Raw genomic sequence first — 26,018 nt, forward strand, 5'->3', positions numbered from 1 at the left:
CTGTTCAAAGGAAACAGTAAGAATAGCATCAAAGTATAACTAAAAGAAGACTCCTCTTTCACATCTCAACACTAATCCTTCAGTCAAGGTTGGCTTTCCAAACTGCCACTTTCCATGATTTTATTTTCTTTAGTCATCGAGAATAAAATCTTGAAAAATGCAAAGCCTCAAACACTTTACCTTTCACACTCCTTTTCTCTGGAAGCTACTAGAGGATGTAGCTCTTCCAAAGCCAGGAGGGTGTGTGAAGGAAGGGGTGCAGGAGACCCAGGGGTGTAAGGACCAGGGTGACGGTGATGGAGGGTCCTCAGAAAACAGCTCTGAGGCTGACAGAGGAGTAAATTACTCAGATGGGGCTTGGGAAGGGAGGTCCCAGGGGAAATGGACAGGATGTGCAGATGGAAAAGTAATGCCGTAAGGTCTGTTGCAGCTCGATTGGGGAAACCAGGAAGAGTTACCTGGAAGACCACTCGGAACCAGTTCTAACTTGATTTAGAAACGAGGTAAGACGGTATTTGCGCCTCCCACTGTGTAGAGCAGGTCACACATCCTGCATCGGCTCTTAGGATTTAAGAATGAAAAAAGCCATGTCATCTTGTCACTTTTCAAGAGTTCCAGTAACAACCCTGTTTTTCAAATGGGAGATTTACCTGTACTAGGCACGTGGAATATTTCCTGCTGTTGTGCTGGTGGCCAAGCACAGAGTGCGGCTCCATCTCCCAGTATCCTGGTTGGAGAGCCCCATCTCTGCACCTTCCCACGGGCATAAAATTCTGATCGTTCCTGTTGCTCTTCCTGAGTATCCTTATCCAGACCTTTGGCTTCAGGTAACAACGGTGCACCTCCTTCGCCCAGTTTCCCAAGTCCAGCCTAGATCTGACACCTCAAAGTGTCCCCTGCTCATTTGATCCGCTTCTTTTATAGATGTTAGGTTTACGGTCATATATGCCCCCCTTGCAGAGGGTGGGCCTTCTTAGGGTCAATCTCTGGAGCAGAGGCTAATTGGAGGAAACGAGACCCCCTAAAAACTGCCCAGGGTGACGGAAAGGAATTCTGGCCTTTACATTCTTTCTGGCCTTGTTGCCTTTAATTGCACAAGCCATCTGTTTCTTCCCTAGTGGTTTTGCGTTACTTCACTGAGCAATCTTTTTGAAGGCATTTTCAGTGACAACAAGGAATCCAAATTTAAGTTAAAAAATGTAACAGTTGGAGTGCTAATAATGTAACTAGGTGACTGTTCACAGGGTTGCCCGTGGAGCTGAAGGGGAACACTGAGCTGGCAAAGAAAACTGTCTCAACTTCTCCCGGCAGCTGAAATATTCCACTGACATCATTACAGAAATGTGAAGTTCTGAGTTGTTCAAAATGTGGAAAACAATGTGGCTCATAGAACCAGGAAAATACGGTGATTCCAGAACTCTAGAAAACTGTTTTGTTTCTTGGAAATTGTGCCAGGCATCAAAGACCTTTTAAAGCATAGCCCCAGCCCTCAGGAAGTTTCTATAAGATGAAGTAATGATTAATACAGAAGAAACCACAGGGGAGAGAAGCAAAGACCACTGCTGATCACATGTAAAATACGGTAAGGACTATATAATAAGAGCTGAAGGACAAGGGTGAGGTCCAAAGGTCAAATTAATACAATTGCCCTATTATCCACACACACGGAACTAAATGAAAGAAACTACTGTAATTTTCCACACGAATAGGGTTCCGAAGTTATGCATTTTCCTGGCTGTGTAAACACAGCTAATATGGTTGATTCTGAACATCTGGAACACTTTTGGCCACGTGTAACTTGGAACAGAACATTTGGCATCCTTTCTAAGGGTGTGTGTATTCACAACTTGGGAAGGAATCTTCAACTAGAATTCCACAGTTAAAAGCAAATACAGTTTTTAACATACTGAAAGAGTACTACTATCCTGTGTGGTAGAGAGACACCAGCCAATAAAAGATGGAACCCAGGGCAACACAAATGTCCACGTGGCACATGTCCTGTGGAATGTGGATGTATTCAGAGACTTCAGTGATTTTAAATTCTTAATGGAACCCAGATGCTCTTAAGTATTCCAGATATTATTAAAAATTAAACGGAATAAGAAGTGGCCACAAAATACTGTAGTGTTCCTATAATAATTGTTTTGAACACTGATGTACAAAGAGCTGCCTCCTTTTACCAACATGGCTGTTTCAAACCTACACTAGTAAAATTTTATGTAGTATTGATTACTTTTTTATATTTCCTGTTACAGAAATCCTGTACCAAGGGGGATAAGATATATTTAAATTTCTTTCCTTCTAATTATTATCCATCATGGCCAATGCAAGAAGGTAGAAAATAGAACCTTGAAAATGACCCAAATGACAGTTGAAGCTCCTTGTTTTTAAAGTCACATGTTATTTTACCTTTGCTCTAAAGTTTTTCAGCAGCCCCACAAAATATTTTGTGGTGGAAAGAAATTTCTAAATATCATAAAATTTGTTTTAATTTTTTAAGAAAGCAGAATTCAACATACACCTTTGAAATGGGAGACAAGTGCCGTACGGTAAGTTAATTTAACTTATATTTGCAAGTTACGTTTGAACTTAATGGGATGTCAACCAACCATATTTGTATCAAATGTCAGAGACATGGCTCATGACTGTGATGGAATCTTTAGTACACATGATCACTAGGGGCAAAATAATCTCTGATGAAAGAACTTTACAAATAGCTTTGTAAAAATGGTAAATACATGGGGAAATGGTAATTTAGGATGAGACTATTATCGTTTACAGAGGAATGTTTCTATTATCAAATAACCAGCTACACTCTATCCAAACTTAAAAAGTAGTATTTACTAAGGAATAGTTACTCGCCTTTCACGAATGTCTAGGCTGTACAAAATGATTTGCTTCAATGTTCTTTTTAGACAGTGAGCAGCCCTTGTGCATTTAAAAAGTGATCGAGTTGACAAAGTATCATTTACATTTTTTTTTCAGGAACATATTCCCTCTTAAGTGAGATTCTCTAGAAGGTACATAAACAAATTTGTTCCAGGAAAGTCAGCTGAGGAGTGTTTTGAGTGGCAGTTTCACTTCTGAACAAAGCGTTGTTTATAACCTTGTTGATATAAAACCCTGAGGAGGAAAATGTATTTTGGAACAAAGGCTAACGTCATAAGGAGTTTAGGGCAGTCTGGTTTGTCATGTGGCTGAGATTTTTAAAAGGAAGCGGAAGTTACATAATTCAGTAGATCAAGTGGTCTGCAAGGGTTTGACTATTTTTGGTTCTGATGGTGAAGTTAAATCTTCAGAAATAACACTGCTAATTAAGATAGTGTTCATATTTCAGGAACCTTAAAAAGACAAAATTCTCAGTTCTGAAAATTGAATACAAATGCATGCGCCTCTTTACTCCTTCCCATATGCAACATTATCAACCAGAAAGATATCTAAGAGGCATCCTTTTAAGTAAGAGCGCTGTACTTTAGGTTTCCACTGTACATGGAATATTAAAGAGATTTTAATGTGCAGTAATATCCTTGGGTAGTCATGCCCTACCATGGTAATTGTTAGCGTATATTCATATTTGTGGTCTATTTTTGTATCAGACCACTGAAAGTTCTAAAGAAAGTAACATGTTCTGGAAAATAACTGCATTTCAGCTGTAGCTAATATATTTATGATCACGGTTTGACTCTAAACCGATAATATTTTGATCTTACTATGTCTACATAAATATTCAAAGATGAGTCATGTAGAGTGATTACATTTCTTGGTCAATTTTCCTCACTTTTTTTCCACTGCTTTGTACTCTAATTTCTTATCATTAATTCACCTCCCCACTCCCAGAAGCAAGAATCCCTCCCAATGTTCAAATTATTATTCTTTGGGGAATTCAGTGGTTAAGACTCTGCGCTTTCACTGCTGAGGGCGTGGGTTCCACCCCTGGTCAGGGAACTAAAATCCTGCAAGCTGTGTGGCATGGCCCAAAAAAACAAAACAAAAACAAGTTATTACTTTTTCTGGAGACATTCCTCCTAGAGCCTTCTATCACCCAGTTTCATGTGGGACTGCATAGCCATCATCCTAGAATCTCCCTTCAACATTGTCCTTTGACTCTCTGGGCCTCTCTCCAGTGCTCTGGGAACCTTCTCATCCCAGTTTTCCTTTCTTGTAGTGTTCTTACTAAGTGCAGCAAAGTGTACATTTCCTTTGTCGTTTACTTCCTGACAGAGGGAACATGAGAGAGGAGCTTGTCGATTCCTTGGTTGATATCAAAGTGTCTTCATTCTATCAAACTGGAATGACATAGTTTAGCCCAGGATAGACTTCCAGGTTAGACATCACTTTCCGTCATAATTTTGAAGGCATTGCTCCATTGTTTTCTAGCTTCAGGCATTTCTGTTGAGACGTCCAATCTATTCTGATTCTCAGTCATGGGTATATGGCCTGTTTCTTCTACCTGGGAACTTTTAGGATCTTCTCTTTAATGTTTAAAATTTCACATCTTCAAATTTGCCTTCCTTGAACTCTTAGACTAATTTTTGTTCCCTTGTATATTTCCACAGTCCCCTGATCTTTTTTGTTTTTTAATTTACTGAAGTACAGTTGATTTATAATGTTCATTTCTACTGTACAGCAAAGTGATTCAGTTATACATAATCTATTTTTCATATTCATTTCCTTTATCACAGGATATTGAATATAGTTCCCTGTGCTATACAGTAGGACATTGTTTATCCATTCTCTATATGCCCTTGAGCTTTTTCTTAAACACCCATCACAATTCTATTTGTGTAATTATTATATTTTAAATTAATAGACTTTATTTCTTAGAACAGTTTTAGGTTCACAGAAAAATTGAGCAAATAGTACAGAGTTCTCAAGTACTCCCATCTCCCCACAGTTCACCCTTAATCTCTGGTATTAGTGTTGTACATCTGTTACAAATGATGAACCCATATTGATACATTGTTGCACATCAGGGTTCACCCTTGGCATTGTACAGTGTGTTCCATTCCATCAACAATTCTTTGACACCACCTGGGTGTCCTACAATTTCATTCCATCTGGCCCTAGCTACCCAGAGTTATAGTGTCAGATCCTACAGGTTAAGGACAAGGTCTCTAACAAGACTGCACCCATATCACCCAGGAGCCACAGATGGCATCCTCATGATGTCAGCACTTCTGTCCAACTTGGTTATAAATCTGGTGATTCCCACAATGCACCTTCAAATTTGGTGCTAAGAGTGACTCACTGGAAGCACCAGACTTTGGATTACGGTTTTATTATAAAGTACACAAATAGCCAGATGAAGAGATACACAGGGCAAGGTCTGGAAGAGTCCCAAGTGCAGAAGCCTCAGTCTCCTGAGTTGGAGGTGCATCACTCTCCCGGTACCTTGATATGTTCACTATGATCAGGAAGCTCCACCATGCACTGGTGTTCAGACTTTTTATCTGGGGTTTCATGACGTAGGCGTGATTGAGTAAATTACTGGCCCATAGAGGAACGAACTCTTCGGCACCCTCCCCTTCCTGAAGGTTGGGGAGTGGGCCTGAAAGTACCAACCTTGTCATCTTGTGCTTGGTCTTTCTGGTGACCAGCCTCCATCCTGAAGCTTTCTAGGGCCCCTATTCCCCCACCCACATTTCAGCCATGAGCTACCTCCTTAGCATAACAAGGACACGCTGGCACTCATGAAACTCCAAGGGTTTTGGAAAGACTAAGTATATATATACATATATAATTATACCACGTATTTCCGTAATGTCATGTATCTACCATTCTAGTATCCTACAGAATAGCTTCACCATCCTAAAAAAAAAATCCCGTGCTTCACCTACCTTATCCTTCCCCGTATTTTCCAAACCCCTGGCAACCACTGATCTTTTTTTTTTTTTTACTGCTGCTATCGTTTTGCCTTTTTCCAGAACGTCACATGATTGGAATCATATAAGAGGTAGCCTTCTCAACTGGTTTCTTTCACACACAGTATGCATTTAAGGTTTCTTCATGTCCTCCACGGCTGCAAGTCTTTGAGCAGATATGTATTTTGCGAATATTTTCTCCCAGTTTGTGGCTTGTCTTTTCGTTCTCTAAACAGTGTCTTTCATAAAGAAGAATTTTTAAATTTTAATGAAGTCTAACTTGTCAATTTTTTCTGTCATGGATTGTGCTTTTGATGTTGTATCTAAAAAGTTATCATCAAACCAGAGGTCACCTAGATTTCCTTCTGTGTTACCTTCCAGAAACTTTATTGTTTTGAGTTATAAATTTAGGCCTATGATCTATTTCAAGTTAATTTTTGTGAAAGTGATAAGTTCTGTGTCTAGATTCTTTAAAAAAATTTTTTTTCTTTTGCATAAGGAGGTCCAGTTGTCCCAGTACCATTTGTTGAAAAGATTACCCTTTGTCTATTGAATAGTTTGCTCCTCTGTCAAAGATCCATTGAATGTATTTCTGAGAGTCTGTTTCTGGGCTTTGTATTCTGTTCCATTGATCGATTTTTCTATTGCTGATACCCCACAGTCTTGATTACTGCAGCCTTTTTTTTTTTTTTTTTTTTTTTTTTGGCAGGCAGATTCTCATCCACTACGCCTCCAGGGAAGCCCTGCGTTGGGTCTTTGTTACTGTGCGCGGGCTTTCTCTAGTTGTGGTGAGCGAGGGCTACTCTTCGTTGCGGTGCACGGGCTTCTCGTTGCGGTGGCTTCCCTTGTTGCGGGGCGCGGGCTTCAGTAGTTGTGGCTTGCGGGCTCTAGAGCTCAGGCTCAGTAGTTGTGGCGCATGGGCTTAGTTGCTCCGCGGCATGTGGGATCTTCCCGGGCCAGGGCTCGAACCTGTGTCCCCTGCATTGGCAGGTGGATTCTTAACTACTGCCCCGCCAGGGAAGTCCCTACTGCAGCCTTACAGTAAGTTTGGACGTTGGGCACACACAGGCCCGTGACTTTGTTTTTCTTCTTCCAGTTTGGGTTGGCTCTTCTGGGACTTTTGTCTTTCCATACAAACTTTCGAATCAGTTTGTTCATATCCAAAATATAACTCGCCGGGATTTTGACTGAGATTGTGTCAAATCAGGTTGGGAAAAACTGACATCTTGACAATAACAAGTCTTCCTATTCATGAACGTGGACTGTCCTTGCATTTATTTGTATCTTCTTTGGTTTCTTTCATCAGAATCTTAGTTTTTCTCATATAAATTTTGTACATATTTTGTTAGAGTTTTACCTAAGTATTGTTTCATTGTTTTTGTGCTAGTATCAGTGATATTGTGTCCTTAATCTCGAATTCCAGTTGTTTATTGCTGTTATATAGGAAAGTGGTTGGCTTTTATATGTTAACCTTGAATCCTGCAACCTTGCTATAACTGCTTAGTTTTAGGGTTGTTTTTTTTGGGGTCAATTCTTTGGGACTTTCTACGTAACCATGTCACCTGTGAACAAAACCAGTTTTGTTCCTTCCCATTGCAATTTTTTTTCCATTGCAATTATTTTAAAATGTCTATCAGACCACAAACTCTCTGAGGGCAAAGTTTTCATCTTATTGTCACTTCTTTTATGCTCAGGTTTTTATTTTACCATAGACTAAATTATTATGGCACTAAATAATTTGGCTAGAAATAAAATGCTTCTAAGTTAATGCTATTTTGTCAAGTACTCTGTTACTCCATGGTAAGTACAGAAAACTTAGGCAAACTGTGCCTCAGTGTCTTTGCATGTTAAAGAAGATGCTGTATCTGTCTTTGATGTAAGGACCAAATAAGACTGCTATACATCAAGTTCTTCGGACAGTGCTTGGAACGTAGCCCTTAAGAAATAGTTTTTCAGTTTTTGTATTAGGATAAAGCTATTACTTTTGTGCACTACCACACATAACCTTCAACAACCAGCAAACTTCAGCTCAGACGGACAAAGTAATAAATGCCAAAGAAAAAAGCTGTAACGCAAAGAAGGCAGGAGTCGAGAAGGGTTAGTGGGAGGAACGTTGCGGAGCCCGTGGGTGTGGTGGAAGTTTAGGGCTGGCTGGGAAATGGACGAACGGTAGGTTCTCGGGCCTCTCGATGTGTCGGAGGTGATGGGGAACTAAGTGACCGTGAGAGCGGAGGATCAGCAGTGAGCTGGGGGCCCCCGGCCGTTAGGCAGGGAACTGTCTGGAGAGCGGAGCAGGTGGGCGGGAGCGGCGGAGCAGGCGCACGCCTCGCCCCGCCCCCGCCCCGTTACCATGGGGAGCGGGTCACCTGACCGAGCGCGCGCGGAGACGGAAGGCGTGGGGGGAAGGCGCGGGGCGGAAGGCGGGGACGCGCGGCGCGGGCGGTCCTCGGGCGCGCACCGTTCTCCTCTCTCTGGGTCTCGGAAGTCTGAGCCAGTGACCGGCGGCGGCTGCAGTGTGTGCGTCCCTGCGGCCTCGGTGAGCAGCCCTTGGGGGGGGGGCGGGGAACGGGGAAGCTCACGGCATCTCGGGCGCGGGGCCCCGGACCGCTGGGCGGAGGGCGTCTCGGCGCCGCCTTCCCCTCTGTGGGCTCCGCTCCGCGCTCTTCCCGGCGCCCGGCCGGGCCCGGGGCGAAAGTTTGCGCGAGCGGCGCTCTCCGAGCGCCCACCACCCTGTGGGTTTCGGGGTTCTGTCTGGGGGTGGAGGGCGAGCCTGGGGCCCGGCCGGGGGCGACGCCCGCCGCCCCCAGTCCCCGTCCGCCTCGACCCTTTTTGTTCGTGTCGGGTGAGCTACCCGGGTCTGGTGAGGGGAGAGTCGCCGGCTGCGGGCTGTCCCGGTGCCGCGTCCCCAGGCTGGGCTGCGTCGCCTTCCTCGGTGGCCGCTTCGGAACGTCGGGACGTGGACGGAGGAAGGAGGTGTCCGTTGCGCGGGCGAAGCCTTGCCTTTCGGGAGGGGGAGGGGGAGGGGGAGAGGTGTTCGCGGGGCGCTGGCTTCTGGAGAAGTTGGAGGAAAGGGAGAAACGCCCCCAGCAGGGTGCGCTCAGCAGGAATCCTCCCTCGAGGGTCGCGATTCTCAGCTTTCGTTTCAGGATTCGCTTGTAATATGGGGCAGGCGGAGGCATGTAGATGTGGGTAAAGTTTTCCCTTTTTACCAAAACGGATTCATTTAAGCAGGGAGTCTGTTAAGGTGCTAGTTTTTAACGGGAGATTTCTAGGTTTATCTGGTCTGTGTATATCATCTGTACAGCCGTTCCCGGTTATTTTTAATATTATGTACCTCTCTTAGGAAGTACGTTTGGTTTACGAATCTCACAACATCCAGTTGTTTCAAAGAAGAAACAGTTGATTAAAAAGGAAAGTTACAGGGGAACCCAGCCGCAGCCTGGTTAGCTTTATCGCCAGTATATACAAATGGTGAAATAAAATGTGTCCATTCTTTTAAGTTTTTCTCTTTGAGGTTGAGGGCAAACGGTAAAAATGTGTGCGTTTGTTTTTTGATTTGCTCTGTTACCAACTTCGTTCTACGAACTTCTGTTCTTTGAACGGTATGTAAACATTATAGATCAGATAGTTTGTGCTGCAGAATAAAAATAAGGATATGGAATGTCTTTTTTTTCTTTTACATCTTTATTGGAGTATAATTGCTTTACAGTGGTGTTGGAATGTTTTTTAATAGGTTCAGGAAAGAGTCATTCTATTATAATTCACATTTAACTTTGGCACCATTAGTTTTTAGTTACGTTTGGGTGTTATAAGAAAGGATATGAAAATCGTGACTAAAAGAGGAAGCGTTTACTAATAGTTGGCGGTTGAGTGTACTACTCAGTAAACACTTCCTTTAATTGAGCATGACTCAACTCTTTTTTCTTTCCTGTTTTTTTTGTCGGATTTAGGTACTTCTTTAGGTAGTAAATGCCATATGTTTCTAAAAAGAAAGATTCCCCCCCCCCAAAAAAAAACCAACCGTTACATCTAGTCATAGTTATATTCACATTTATTCATTTCTTTCCAAGTGCTGCCAAGATTTTTTGCACGTTTATTTAGTTTTTGAGGAGGTAAGCAGTTACAGGGCTCAGCATTTAAGCAAAAAAGGGTATACAGTGTAAAATTTCCTTCCTTCAAGGTCCTCTAGCCAACCGTATTCTCTTCCTGTGGGAGCCAACTGTTCGGCATTTTTTAGGTATCGTTCCAGGGATATTTTATACCTGTACAAACCTATAAATATATTTTTCCCCCTTCTGTTGTTTTTCTTTTTTTTTTTTATTGTGGTAAAGTACGCGTATATTTTTACCATCTTAACCATTGTTAAGTGTACAGTTCAGAGATATTAAATACACTGACATTGGTGTGCAGCCATCGCCATCGTCCATCCCCTTGAGTCTTTTCATCTTAACACTGGAAGTCTCTGCGCATTAAACAGTAACGCCCCATTCTGTCCTCCCCCCAGCCCCTGGCAACCATCCCTGTACTTTGTGTCTTTATGATTTTGATACTGCAAGTACCTCACGTAAGTGGGATCACATATTTGTCTTGCTTGTGTTTGGCTTATTTCGCTTCGCACGATGTCCTCAAGGTTTCATCCATGTTGTATCAATAGTACGTTGCAGAGTTTCCTTCCATTTTTAAGGTAGGATAAAGTTCCGTTGTGTGTGTGTGTGTGTGTGCGCGCGCGTTTGTGCGTGCATATATATGTGTTGACATTTTGTTCATCCGTTCATCTGTCGATAGACACTTGGGTTGCTTCCACGTTTGAGCTGTTGCGAATAATGCTGCTGTGAATGTAGGTATACAAATACCTCTTCAGATCCAGATTTCGATTCTTTTGGGTGTATACTCAGAAATGGAATTGCTGGATCATACAGCGTTCTATTTTTAATTATGGGGGGAACTGCCATACTGTGTTTTATAGCACCTGTACCATTTTCCATTCCCGCCAACAGTGAATAAGAGTTCTAATTTCTCCACGTCCTCGCCAACACTTGTTTTCTTTTTTTGATAGTTGTTACTCTGGTGGCTGTGAGGTGGTATCTCATAGTTTTGATTTTGTTGTTGTTTTAGGAGTTCTCTAAATATTCTGGATATTAATCCCTTATCAGTTATGATTTGCAAATATTTTCTCGCATTCAGTGGGTTGCCTGTTTACGCTCTTGATAGTGTCCTTTGATGCACAGATTTTTTTAAATTTTCATTAAGTCCAATATGTATTTTTCTTTTGTGACCTGTGCCTTTGGTGTCATATCGAAGAAACCATTGCTAAATCCAATGTCAGGAATGTTTTGTCCTGTGTTTTCTTCTAAGAGTTTTATTGTTTTAGGTCTTACCTTTAGATCCTGGATCCATTTTGAGTTAACTTTTGTATATATTGTGTTAGGTAAGGGTCCACCTTCATTCTTTTGCATGTGGATATCCAGTTTTCCCAGCGCCATTTGTTGAAAAGACTGTCTTTTCCATTGAATGGTCTTGGCACCCTTGTCAAAAATCATTTGACCATGTATACGAGGGTTTATTTTAGGCTGTCTGTTCTATTCCATTGGTCTATGTTTGTCTTTATGCTAATACTATACCATTTTGATTAGTTTTTTAAAAAATTTTTCAAATTTTTGGCTGTGTTGGGTCTTTGTTGCTGCACGTGGGCTTTCTCTAGCTGCAGTGAGCCGGGGCTACTCTTCGTTGCGGTGCGCAGGCTTCTCAGTGCGGTGGCTTCTCGTTGCAGAGCACGGGCTCTAGGCTTGTGGGTTTCAGTAGTTACCATTTTGAATACTCTAGCTTTATAGTAAATTTTGAAATCAGGAAGTGTGAGTTCTCCAGTTTTGTTTCTAAGATTGTTTTCAATTTCTTTCAGCAGTGTTTTGTGGTTTTCATTGTACAAGTTTTTTACCTTCTTGATTAGATTCGTTAAGTAGTTTATTTTTTTTGATGCTATTGTAAATGGATTTGGTTTTGTTTTCCTTTTCAGATTGCTTGTTATTTACGTATAAAAACGCAGCTGATTTTTGTGCATTGACTGTATCCTGTTACATTGCTGAATTTGTTTTTTAGTTTTAATGCTTTTTTGTGGAGTCTTTAAGGTTTTTTAAACCCTAAACATAAAAGGTCGTATCTGAAAACAGAGATAATTTTACTTCTTTTCCCGTTTGGATGCCTTTTATTTCTTTTTCTTGCTCTGGCTAGAACTTGCAGTACTGTGTTGAAGAGTAGTGTTGAAAGTGGGCATGCTTGCCTTGTTCCTGACCTTAGTGGAAAAATATTCAGTCTTTCACCATTGAGTATGATGTTTGCTGTGGGTTTTGCATATATGGCTTTTATCATGTGGAAGTTGTTTTCTTCTACTCCTATTCTCTTGTGTGTGTTTACCATAAAGCGGTGTTGAATTTTGTCAAATGCTTTTCCTACATCAATTCAGATGATCTTGTGTTTTTTGCACTTCATTTTGTTGATATGTATTACTTTGAACAGTTTTCATATGTTGAACTATCTTCGTATTCCAGAAATAAATCCCATTTGTTAAGAGATGTCTAATCCTTTTAACATGCTGTTGAATTCTGTTTGCTAGTATTTTGTTGAGGATTGCATCAGTGTTCATAAGGGGTGTTGGTCTATAGTTTGCTTTCTTGTGTCTTTATCTGGCTTTGGTATCAGGGTAATGCTGTCCTCATAGAATGAAAGTGTCCCCTTTTCAATTTTTTTGCAAAATTTTGAGAAAGATTGGTATTCTTCAAGTGTTTAGTAGAGTTCACCAATGAAGCTATCAGGTTCAGGGCTTTTCCTTGTTGAGACATTTTTGATTACTGATTCAGTCTCTTTATTAGTTTTGGGTCTATTTAGATTTTCTATTTCTTTCTGAGTTAGTCTTGATAGGTTTTGTGTTTCTAGGAATGTGTGCATTTCATCTAGTTTATCCAATTTTTTAGTGTACAGTTGTTTATAGTGCTCTCTTGTAGAGAGACTTAATGTTTTATTTCTGTAGAAACTCTGCTAGTATTTCCACTTTCATTTTAACATGTTGAGTTTTCTTTTTATTTCCTAGTCCATTTAGCTAAAGGTTTGTCGATTTTGTTGATCTTTTTAAAGAACTAAATTTAGTTTTCATTCTCTTTTTTATTTATGTCTGTTACTTCCTTACTTCTGCTAGCTTTGGGTTTAGTTTGTGTTCCCTCTTCTGGTTCCTTAAGTTCCCCCTTCCTTTGAACACAAATTTGAGCATACTTTATATACTGCACTAAATAATGCTTTGTTTTTTCCAGTTAATGTGATAATATTTTCGACCTCGTTTACTATTTTGTGTATCTAGTACTTCCTCCTTTGTTTAAAGAATTTTGCTATTACAGTTGGTGTTTCAGTGAATAAAATGTTACATTTGTTGCTTTTTGTGTGTAGGCATATTTATAGACTAAAACCTGAAGTGGGATTGCTGGGTTGGAGGGTATCTGCATGTACAATTTTCGTAGATATTGCAAACTTACTCTTTGTGGAAATTATACTACTTTACACTTTTACCAGTAATGTATGAGTGTTTCTCAGAGCCTCATTATCAGAGTGTTGTTCAGCTTTGGATTTTTGCCAGTTCAATAGGTGGGAAATGGAATCTTATGGGTAAAAAGAAGTTGTACTTAGAGTAGACTTCATATGACCATAATTCTCAATTGCTTATCATCATAGTCTCCTGGGATATTTATTAAAAGAATAATTCCTACGTCCTTCCATGAAATCTGTGTCAGCTTGGTAAAGTATTTTTAACTAGTGCCCAAATAATTCTGATCTGGTGGTGAGCCAAGTTTGAGAAACACTGCCATGAAGACTGTTTAGGACTTTATCACAGTGTGTTGCTTGACACCATATGTGAATCGTCTGGAATGCTTATGAATCCACAGTGTGCTAGAAAACATGATCATTACTATTTATCATCTGGGTCCAGTGAATATTTTGTATAATTTAGGTCATTTTATGAATAACTTGCAGAAATGAAAATAAAGGCATAGGGAAACACGGTTTTACTAGAAACAGAATTTTAATAACAACTTGAACATAAGAAACCAAAAATTTTGTTCTAAGTTTTCCTGGTTTTGAAGGTATATATAGCTGAAACGGGCAACATCTTTGAGTGCAACTAATTGCTCATCAACTGTCCTCCATACAGTTGGGAGATATCCTTTTTATAAATATTGTTCCAGATTTCAGTTACATCTCTAATATATCTTAGCTTATCATTACTTTTAGGTTTTTTTCATGCACTTGGTTGTCAAAACAATACTGGATTTTAGATTTCATACCCATCTCTCATAGGTTCTAACGTTACTGTTCAGTAATTTTTGTACTTGCGTTGTCAAAATGCAGTATTTTTGCAAACTTTCATGGTTCGTGATTTTGCAGAGATGACCATCTAACTTACATTTGCAAAGAATTTTCATTTATACTTTTATAAGTACCAATTAGAATAGTCAGTGCAACAGATTTTTTAAAATTTCTCTACATTGCTATTTTCATCTGGTCACCTTTGTTTAACTACCTGCCTTCATTTGGCTACTTACAAACCAAATCCAGTAAGTTTTGCTGTATAGATGTAAAAGAGGAAAGAAGATGGTAAATATCCTTTTAAACAGGATCTAGGGACTTGTTTCAAAATATTGTACGATAAAGTGCTTTCTTCAGAATGACTAACTGAAAAATTGTATTTTTTTAATTAAGTATAGGCATATTGTTTACTCATTGATCTTTAAGTTTGAGGAATTCAATTAAGATATCTTCATCTGAAAACTCAGTCTGAGGTTTGCTTTTGATCAATTCCCTCATTATCATAAAAGTCTAGAGTACAGCTATTTGTTTCTTTGTATTCATTTCTGATTTGTCTAATGTCTTCCTCCAGTTTATTCTCTGTGCCATCATGGGTGAAAAATGAAAAATCCCATATTTTCTACTGTGTTCAAAGAATACAGTTTAAAAACAAGGCTACAAAGATGGTGTCTCCAGACTTCATACATTTTTGGAAGAGGATGCAGTACTTTGGGCAACACATACTGAAGGATGACATAATGTATTCCTAGAATGAATAAGAATGATTCTACTTTTTGTTGCTATTGTCATTTTAGTTTTTTCTTTAGCATACTTGGGAATAACGGATGAGTAATGATTAAGTAATTCCTAGATACAGTAGCAAAACTGTTTCAAGATATGGGAAAAATAAGTTCACTAAGATTCCATAACGCATCTTAGATTTATAAAGGAGTCCAGTTGAACCCTTGTGATATCTGTAAGGTAGGGTGATTTTACTCTATTTAAAGATTTTTTTTTTCCAGTTCATCCCTCCCTCCCTTTCTTTTGTCTAAGAAAGAATAAAAGTCGTGAAATAGAACTTCTGAAAAAAGAAACTCAGAATTTAAAATTGTGTCCATTGGACGCTGATGGTATACAAAGGGTTAAAGGGCAGATTTCTGGAACTCTACTCCAGACTTACTCTTTTAGTTTCTGGGGCCAGGACTCAAGAATCTGTGTTATTAACAAGATTTCCAGGTTATCCTTATGGACTTGAAGACACGATGTTTTAGGACCTTAAGAAGGTTTTTACTTCACTACCATATGGAAGTACTTTAGATTACTTCTCTGATAGAGCATTTCAATTGTTTCCTGTGCTGTGAGGTGATAATCTCACTGTGGTTTTGATTTGCATTTCCCTGATGATGTTGAACACCATTGCATGTATCTGTTGACCATCTGTATGTCTTCTTTGGGAAAATGTCTGTTCAGATCCTCTGCCCTTTTTTTAATTGTATTTTTTATTTTATTTTTTTCGTTGTGGAGTTATATGAGTTCCTTTTTTAGCTTGGCTGTTAATCCTTATCAGATGCATGATTTGCAAATATTTTCTACCATTTGGTAGGTTGCCTTTTCAACTGATTGTTTCCTTTGCTGTACAGAACCTTTTTAGTTTGATGTAGTACCACTTGTTTATTTTTCTTCTGTTGCCTTTGCTTTTGGTGTTAAATCCAAATAGTCATCACCAAGACTAATGTCAAGTGGCTCATTGCCAATGTTTCCTTCTAGAAATTTTATGGTTTCAGGTCTTAGGTTCAAGTTTTAATACATTTTGAGTTGATATTTGTGTATGGTGTAAGATAGGGGTCAGATTTCATTCTTTTCCATGTGGTTGTCCAGTTTTCCCATTTACTGAAGAGAATGTACTTTTCCCATTGTATATTTTTGACACCTTTCTCACAAATTAATTGACCATACATGGCGTGGGTTTGTTTTGGGGCTCTTTATTCTCTTCTGTTGGTCTATGTGTGTGTTTTTATGCAGTATCATACTGTTTCAGTTACTATAGCTCTGTAATATAGTTCGAAGTGAAAGTGTCATGCTTCTAGCTTTGTTTTTTCCCTCAAGTTTGCTTTGACTATTGGGGTTTTCTATGATTGCATACAAATTTTAGGGTCGTTTATTTTCTTTCTTTTAAAAATGCCATTGGAACTTTGACAGAGATTGCATTAAATCTTTAGATTACTTTGGATAGTATGGACATTTTAACAATATTAATTCCTCCAGCCCAGGAGCATGGAATATCTTTCCAGTTATTTGTGTTGTCTCTCATTTCTTTCATCAGTGTGCTGTAGTTTCACTGTACAGGTCTTTCACCTCCTTATTTAAATTTATTTCTCTGATGCAGTTGTAAATGGGATTGTTTTCTTAATTTCTGTTTCTGGTAGTTAATTGCTAGTGTATAGAAAGGCAACAGATTTTTGTGTATTGGTTTTGTATCTTCCAGCTTTCCTGAATTTATTAGGTCTAACAGTTTTTTGGTGATTCTTTCAGCTTTTCTACGTATTAGTAACATTTCACCTGCAAATACTGACAGTTTTACTTATTCCTTTCCAATTTGAGTGCCTTTTATTTCTTTCTCTTGCCTAGTTGCTCTGACTTGGACTTCCAAGAGTATGTTGAATAAAAGTGGCAAGGTGGGCATCCTTGTGACTACATTTTTACATCCCCCACCCCCGTTTATACTTTTGATGTCACAGTTTACATCCGTTTATCTGTGTTTCCCTTAACAAATGGTTGTAGTTAGTTGTGTTTTGTTTTGTCTTTTAACCTTTATTCCAGCTTTGTGATTAATCCACCATGTTTACAGCTTGAGGTTACTCTGAATTTTTTATATATTTACTTTTACCATTGGGATTGATACTTTGTTTTCCTGTTACTAATGAGCACCTTTTTCTTTCAACTTAAATCCCTATAAAATTTCTTATAAGGCTGGTCTAGCGGTGATGAACTCTGTTAGCTTTTGCTTGTCTGAGAAACTCTTTACCTTGCCTTCAAATCTGAAGGACAACTTTTCTGAGTGGAGTATTTTTTTTTTAAAGATTTAATTTATGTTTGGCTGTGTTGGGTCTTTGTTGCGGTACGTGGGCTTCTCCTTGCGGTGGCTTCTCTTGTTGCGGAGCACGGGCTCTAGGCGCGTGGGCTTCAGTAGTTGTGGCACGTGGGCTCAGTGGTTGTGGCTCGCGAGCTCTAGCGCGCAGGCTCGCTAGTTGCGGTGCGCGGGCTTAGTTCCTCTGCGAGATATGGGACCTTGCCGGACCGGGGCTCGAACCCGTGTCCCCTGCATTGGCAGGTGGATTCTTAACCACTGCGCCACCAGGGAAGCCCCCTGAGTGGAGTGTTCTTGGCGGCAGTTCTTTCTTTCAGCGCTTTGAGTTATATCCTGCCACTTCCTTCTGGCCTGCGGTGTCTGCTGAAAAGTCTGCTCAGAGTCTCTTGGGAGTTCTCTTGTACATAACAAGTTGTCTGTCTCCTGTCACTTTTTAAGATTCTCTCCTCGTTTTGATATTTTAATTATAATATGTATTGGTGTGGGTATCTTCATCTCTTTTTTGGAACTCCCTGAACTTCCTGGATCTAGATGTCTGTTTCCTTCCCAAAATTAGGGAAATCTTCAGCCATTGTTTCTTCTTTCTTATGTGAAGGAAACTTTCTTCACGTAAGTTTTCTGCCTCTTTCTCTCCTTTCCTTCAGGGAACCTTACGATGCAAATGTTGGTTAGCATGTTGTCTCATACCTCTCTTAAGCTATCTTCATTCTTTTTTCTTTTTGCTGCTCTGATCAGATGAGTTACACTGCCCTGTCTTCTGCTTTGTTTCTTCCTTTCTTCAGATTCATTTCTTCCTTTATTCTGTTTTGTCTAGTCTGCTGTTGAACTCCTCTGTTGTGTTTTTTAGTTAAGTTATTGTATTTTTTGGCCTTATGATTTCTACTGGGCGCCTTCTTAGATTTTCAGTATCTTCTGAAATTCTTTGTTCATCCATCGTTCTTCCGAGCTTGGTGAGCATCTTTATGACGGTAATTTAAACCCCTTTATCAGGTAAATCACTTTCATTAAGGTCTTTTTTTACAGAGCTTTTATCTTGGTCTTTCGTTTGGGTCATATTCTTCTGTTTCTTCGTTTTCCTTGACTCTCTGTTTAGATAAAACAGCCACCTCTCCTAGTCTTAAACGACTGGCCTCATAGATGAGCCTTCTCCTTCGACCCTGCACCAGCTCTTGGTTGTGTCTCATAACCATTCAGCTTTCCCAGCAGCCTGCTTTATTGCTTTTGGCTCCCAGTAGCTGAGGGTGTGTCAGGTCTGTCACTGGCCCAACGGGGAGGATTGCGGTCAGCCCCTAGATTCAGGCCGTTGGGAAGCCACGCTCTCAGACAGCAGTTTTAAAAGTGTGCGAATTTACCTGTTTCAGGGGCAAATTGGGAAATAGGCATTTCTGTCTGCTCCCTCTGCACTGAGCCCTGGTAGGACTGCCAGTTGACTGTGGCCTGTTTGCTACAGTCCTGCTGAACTGGTGGCCGCCAGGGCCAGGGATGTCCCCTGTGGGCGGCAGACGTGTACACTGGCACTAGGTCCTTGCTCAGAGACGCTGGCTGCCTCGGGTGGGACAGAGAGAGGGAGAGTGCACAGATGGTACCTGCTGGCCCTCCCAGTTTCTGGAGAGAATTATAGCCCCTGGGTGTGTGTTTAATTACAAGCCTGCTTGCTCTACAGGCCCCAGCTTTGAAGATAAGGTAATCGACCTCTTTTACGGGGAGTCTGGGGTGCAGTTCAGTCTGCTGTCTTTACACTGTGCCCTGGAGGAGAACCTGTTAAGAACTGTTTTCTCGTAGGCCAGCTGGTGGGGCACCAACTTGTATGGGTTCCGCAGTTAGACCATCACTGGGCCGCACCTTTGGGCCGACAGAGCCAGATGATGGTGCCGTTGTCCTCTCCACAGATGCAGCGCACTGTTGGCTTGGTGGTGGTGGAGGGGACTCAGGTAGGGTCTTCCTCACACCTGAAGCTGCCTTCGGGGTGAGCCTGTCATACAGGTCCAGCCCCTTCCATGCAGCCGTCAGTAGGAGCGCTGTAGTCCTGGGGGACCTGTGAATGTACGCCCTGCTGGCAGCCGGAGCCAGGCGATCAGGGGTTGTCCCCTGGGCGGCGGCTACAAAAACCGGAGCACCAGACGTGTTGCGCCGTGTTTTTTTTTTTTAGATCAGTGGTTCTGCAGTCCTGAATTTTCGCCATCCCAAGATTTTTTAAAACCAACTCCGACTAAACAAGCTGACAAACATTGTTTTACCTTGAACGATCACACCATTTTGAAAAGGGGAGGCCAGTTGTAGTGGGTGGTTTGAGAGAAGGAATGAGTCAGTCGCCCAGAAAATGATAAGTGCTGCCATTTAGGTGACATTAACGGGACATCTTCACGAGCATGTTTCCTACTTTGTTGATCAGAGCCTTGCTGCTAGGAAGCAAGTTAACTGGGTGTTCCAAAATATCACAGACAGTGTCTGAATTTCGGAGTTCTTTGGTCTGTGCACATACTTAAGGACTGAGGAGGTTACCCTGACATTGCCCTGAGGAGGTAGAGGGTCAGATGGAAAACTTGATACTGAGGCAGAATTAGTCAAATTTTTTGTCTTCAGTTGCTCTGGAAGAACCCTGAAACTGTTCGAAGCACTGAGAAATCTCTTCGTAGTAATTGATTTGGGGGGTTATTTTCTAAAGGCCTGCACCACGGTGTGCAGAGGCGTTCAGTGAGGCGTGAGATGCAAGGAGGTTGCCGGAAGCATAGAGTGGCCCAGGCCTGGGTTTAGGGGTCAGTGAAGAGCACCAGTTCTTCCCAGGAATTAGACCAATGAAACAAAGTTGTTACTTTGTCAGGAATGTTGTGAGCAGACCATTAGAGTACATGGCAAAGGTGTGGTGCCTACTGATCTCAGGAGCAGTGAGAGCTGTAAGCTCTCCCTTCTCACTGATTGCTCCGTCGGCTGAAGAGAAGGCCTGCAAAGAGATTTTGTCTTTAGTTGGTACAGTCATAGTGTTTGATAGAGTTTTAAGTGAGAGTAAAATGGGAATTCTCACACTGATGTAATGGAATTATTTTCAGAGTTCTCTTAAATCTCATTATTGATCATTCTGAAATTCCAAACGTAATTGAAAGGATTTCAGGAGTAGCCTTGTGGTTCTTCAAAAAGGGCTAAGTATTTTTTTTAATATTTATTTATTTATTTGGTTGCACTGGGTCTTAGTTGTGGCAGGCAGGCTCCCCAGTTGTGGCTCATGGGCTCCTTAGCTGTGGCATGCGGTCTTCCCAATTGTGGCATGTGAACTCTTAGTTGTGGCGTGCATGTGGGATCTAGTTCCCCGACCAAGGATTGAACCCGGGCCTCCTGCATAGGGAGCGTGGAGTCTTATCCACTACGCCACCAGGGAAGTCCCCAGGGCTAAGTATTTTTGACACTTAGCTTTAGGTCAAAGGTTTAAATATACCATACAAGGGAGTTAATGGAGTCCTTCAAGAAAAATAATACAAACATTTATTATTTTCCTGGAACGCTTTTAACAGTGTTGTTCGAAGTAGTAGGTTTGTTGGGAGTTCCCTGGTGGCTTCGTGGTTAGGATCCCAGGCTTTCATGGCCCTGGCCTGGATTTAATCCCTGTTCTGGGAACTGAGACCCCATAAGCTGCTCGATGTGGCAAAAACAAAACAAAGCAAAAAAACCCAAAAAACAAAAAAACCAAACCCAACAAAGTAGTAGACTTGCAAGGTGAGACAATTAGAACTTTCCAGTAAGTTTTAACCATATCTTGTTTACTGTAATTTTGATACTATTGGCTAAAATATTTGATAAACAGTTGTTTCCTGTCAGGATAAGGTATTGTGTTAGATAAATAAAAAATTAAATGTGGGCCTTGATCTCAAGTAGCGGAGTTAAACATAAACCAGCTGTGATGAGAGGCAGAGTGAAACTGCTGAACTGAGAAACAAATGATGTCTGACTGAAGTCATCAAAGGTGACCTCACAGAAGTCACCTTGACTAAGATGTTGATAGAAAAGTCCTGGGAGAATATTCCAGGAAGAAGACAAAGCTTTTATAAAGATGTGGAGACACAGAAACACTTGACCTGGGTAGGAAATAGCAAGTCATTTGTGGCTGGAATGTTGTAATGGTTGGAAAGAAACTGGATGAAATGAGACCAAGAAATAGTTTGAAGTAAAAACATTAAGGAATCCTTTGTATTTTAGAAGAGTGGTGAGATTTAATTAAGGTCAACATACTTAAAATGAACAAACTAAATTTTTAAAAAGTGTAAGTTGGGGTGATATTTGTTTTTAAAAAAATTCTGGAAAGCCCATTTCTTTTCTTGGCCTGAGTGTGTGGGTATGAGTGACCTCAGAGTTGTTGAGACAACTTCAGTTAATATTAGTTTGAAGAAAAGCTGCTGTGGGGAAAAAAATTGAGAAAACTACTCGGTGAGTTTTGAAATGAGCCACTCGTCCATTTCATTTTTCATGAGGAAAAATGGGATCTTGTAGGTGACCAGTGGCAGAACCAAACATGGAAATAGCACCTGGATTACTGGTCAACATTAGTTACAGTGAATTTAAAATGATTGTGTTTATGATGTCGATAAAATGGTTGAAAGTTTAAATAAAATGTGTTTAAGGAGAAAGCTTCTAGGGAAGTGATCTTTTGAGACACAAAAGGTACTTCATTTTGTTTCCCCGGATTAACAGAGTTAAGCCATGTTTGATTGTGCTTTCTCAAGAATTTGCATTTTATCCACAAACCTAGGCCCCGTTTTCCTCTTCAAAACTGTATCAGGCTACTGCTATTCAGCATTTTATTGGAGGTTCTACCCCAGGGCAATTAGGCAAGAAAAAGAAAGAACATGGGCAGAGGATTTAAATAGACATTTCTCCAAAGAAGATATAAAATAGCTACTAGGCACATGAAAGATGCTCAACCGTTATTAGTCATTAGGGAAATTGAGATCAAAACTACGATGAGATGCTGCTTCACGTGCAGCAGGATTGCTGTAATAAACAGCAGACGATAGCGGGCATGTGCTGTGCCGTCTTACGTAAGGGCCTTGAGCCCTCACAGGCTGTACGTGTGCGGGCGTGGGCAGCGGAGCTCTGAGAACCAGTCCCCGCAGATGCCGAGGGACAACCGCACTGGCCAAGATAGAGAGAAACTGGAACCCTCTCATGCGCCGGTGGGAATGTAAAGTGGTGCAGTCACTTCAGAAACCAGTTCAGTTCCTCAAAAAGTTAGAGGATGCCCATATAAGCTGGCAGTTTTACTCTTAGCTGTATACCAAGACAGGTAAGCATTGTGTTTACACACAGATTTGGATATAAATGCTCATTAGCATTATTAGCAGCATCGTTCGTAAGTCAGAAAGTGTAAAGCCACCCAAAATGTCATCGACTGCTACCCAGAAGTGTCATGTCCATACAATGGAATATTGTTCAGCCATTAAAAAGGAGTGAAGTACTCGTACTTGCTACAGCATGAATGGACTTTGGAAGCATTATACTAAGTGAAAGAAACTAGACACAAAAGGCCACATGTCCTGTGATTCCAAGTTAAATGTCCAGAACAGGCAAATCGAGAGGCAGAAAGTAGACTCATACTTGCTGGGAGCTGGAGGGACGGGAGAATGGGTGGGCCTGGGGCTTCTTTCTGGGGTGATGGAAATGTTATATTAGATGATAGGGACGGTTGCACAGCTCAGAATGTACTAAAAACAGTCAAATTGTATACTTTAAAAGAGTGAATTTTGTGGTATGTGAAGTGTATCAATTTAAAAAAGAACTGTCATTTAGTATCCAATTAGGAGACAGAAACCATATAGTAATTTGAACAGTGAAAGTTTAGTGTACAGAATTTTTAACGATACCATGATTGAAGAAACAGGGATTGGCCAGTCAGAAGTAAAGAGAACTTTAAAGAACACAGGAAGAGCACATTTACTACGTGTCTGCTCACCCCAGGGCTGAGATAGAGTGCCCCAGGATGAGCTGTCCTCTTCCTGTATCGGGATCCAGGCTTTGTTGGAGAGAGTGCAGCCGTCACTCAATGGACGGTGAAGTTGCTGAGATACCAGACTTCCTGGATAAGTCTCCCTTTGGGGTGCTGCACCTTGGAACTCGCTGCAAGCCACAGGAAGGGGGTGCTAGGGAAAGCTACTCATGAGGGATGCCTGGCTGGTGACACCATTGCTGGGAACGTGCTCGACAGAGTATTGGGGACGGTTGGCTGCTGTGCACTGCGGGAGCTGGGTGCTTAGGCTGCTCCAAGCTGGCGCCTGGCTGGAGCCATACACTGGAACTTAGAAAGGAAAAAACCCTTTCTCCTGCGGTGTGCCTCCAGCTTCCTCTGCTGACAGAGCTCAGCATCTTGCCACCTGGCAGAAGAGCAGATAATTAGAGGGCCCATCTCCATTTCCACAGAGCAGCCAATTATGGGTGGATTTTGATTGGCAGGTAATAAATTGATATGTCAAACCCTGTACCAATTTAGAATATATTCTGATTTGTTGGGTTTAAAGGAAGTGTTCATCTCAAAACAGCTAAACAAAATTTTGGAGTGTATATCCCTGTAATTCTTTTAGAGAATTGTGTTTTAAATTACTACAAAAAGCAATTCATGGTCACTAAAAATCGTTGAACAATATAGGAATGTTTAAAATATAAAAATGTCCCTCTTATCCCTCAGTCCCTTACCATCTATTTCATTCATTTCTCTTAAAGATAGAACTCTTGATAACAGTTGGTGTATATTGTTCTTTTACATATACATATTTATGTAATATGTGTATATATATATTTTCCTAATAATAGAGGTTTTATACATAGGTAACACGTATGAGCTGTTGTAGATTTTTGTTAGAAGGATGTAATAATACTGGCTCAGTTGCCAAGCCCTTGTGTAAGCTAGATGAGTCACATAATCGTTCTTTGATTTTATTTTTTTTGGGGGGGTACGCGGGCCTCTCACTGTTGTGGCCTCTCCCGTTGCGGAGCACAGGCTCCGGACGCGCAGGCTCAGCGGCCATGGCTCACGGGCCCAGCCGCTCCGCGGCACGCGGGATCTTCCCGGACCGGGGCACGAACCCGTGTCCCCTGCATCGGCAGGCGGACTCCCAAACACTGCGCCACCAGGGAAGCCCCTCTTTGACTTTCTAAACTTCAGAAATCAAGGGGCTTTTTACTAAGGGACGTTTAAGATCTGTAATGGATGTAGTTTGATCACAGAAGGGAGGGAGAGGTAGTTTGGCAACCATTCATCAGCCAGCAGTTTTTAGTATAGCTGCACGCTCATATTTTCCCATGTGTTTTGCAAATTAAATGTCTCTTGTGTTAAACATTTATACACGTTTATGTGTATGTTGCTGGCTGCATGTACTGTTGAAATTTCAATAAAATCTGAATCGTAGAAATTTTTTATTTTTTCTTTAGGAAAATCCTGCAAAAATGTCTCTGTACCCATCTCTTGAAGACCTGAAGGTAGACAAGGTGATTCAGGTATGTTTAAGTCCTTTAAGTACTTTTTTTTCCCCGTGTACTCTGCCATACGTTCTGGTTATAGGTGAAGTGAAGTAAGAAACTTAAATAGTAGATGTATTTGTCCGTTTTAACACTTTATAAACTTCAATTTTTTCTAAAGTTTTTCTAACTAAAAAGTTAGAAAAGCTAGAGATTCTTCTTCATTTCACTGTGGATTAATGGGTACAGGTTATTATTTCTTTGAAACGGGACTTAAACTCTTCAAAGATAGCTTGGTTTTATAACTAAGGTTTAAATTAAATACATTTTTTTTTTTCCCTTGTTGCGGTACGCGGGCCTCTCACTGTTGCGGCCTCTCCCGTTGCGGAGCGCAGGCCCAGCAGCCATGGCTCACGGGCCCAGCCACTCTGCGGCATGTGGAATCTTCCCAGACCGGGGCACGAACCCGTGTCCCCTGCATCGGCAGGCGGACTCTCAACCACTGTGCCGCCAGGGAAGCCCTAAATTAAATACATTTTTAAGTTGGTAAAATATACTCCAACTTCTTAGACGTTCATTGTCTTGTTTAAAATTCGTACGTTCTTTTGGGTTTTCAGGTATGACAAGTCTTTAACATAATTGTCTTCTCTGAAGTTAAAAATCATAGAAATAGGGAGGTACATGCTGCTTTAGGAAGAGTAGTAGTGTAAATGCACAATGAAAGTGTAGTGATTTGTTTCTTTTTAAATGTAAGCAGCAGACAGTTTACTTGTTCCTGCTCTAAGTGGCTGTGTTAGTACAGTTTTTCTAATTGCATTAAGTCAGAAATTTTTGTATTCCTTTATGTAAGTATTAGTTTTGAAGGTAGATGCTTCTGCTTAAGAAGAAAGTTTGCGATTGGGATCAATTCTTGCAGTTCTGTAAATTTCTATTCTTTTTAACTAGAGATAATTGTATTTAATGAACCCATCGTGTTTCCAGTTTACTTTCAACTTGTTCTCTCAAAGTCAGAATTTTTCAGCTGTCATTTGTTCTTCTAATTTGACAAGACAGATTGAGCTCCCTGTTATACTTCTTTATTGCTGAAATCTTTTTGATATGATAAATGTGATGAAATTCTTTCATTTTGAGTTGTTTTAGTACTTCAAAGCTTCTTCCCCTAAAGATCATTTTACTTGAGGTCTTGACCTCAGTTTACTCTAAATGAGATTTACTGCTTAACAATTATTTAATGAACAGAAAAACGTTTATTAGAAACTTGTGAGAAGAATACAAGAATACAAGTGTTTTTTAGGCAAATTGTT

At 40.7% G+C, this 26,018-nt stretch overlaps 1 protein-coding gene across 2 annotated transcripts in view; it reads left to right on the forward strand.

Annotated features, from left to right (window-relative positions):
* The first annotated feature begins 8,250 nt into the window (after positions 1-8,250).
* Positions 8,251-26,018, forward strand: part of SDCBP (syndecan binding protein) — a 31,812-nt gene continuing 14,044 nt past the window's right edge. For both annotated transcript variants that reach the window (XM_019925295.3, XM_019925296.3), the window contains exons 1-2: positions 8,251-8,397; positions 24,688-24,753. In XM_019925295.3, the coding sequence (XP_019780854.1) occupies positions 24,703-24,753 (51 nt within the window). In that variant the 5' untranslated portion in view covers positions 8,251-8,397; positions 24,688-24,702. The remainder of the gene's footprint in view (positions 8,398-24,687; positions 24,754-26,018) is intronic.

Source organism: Tursiops truncatus, chromosome 17 (genome assembly GCF_011762595.2).
Source record: "Tursiops truncatus isolate mTurTru1 chromosome 17, mTurTru1.mat.Y, whole genome shotgun sequence".
Classification (NCBI taxonomy): domain Eukaryota; kingdom Metazoa; phylum Chordata; class Mammalia; order Artiodactyla; family Delphinidae; genus Tursiops; species Tursiops truncatus.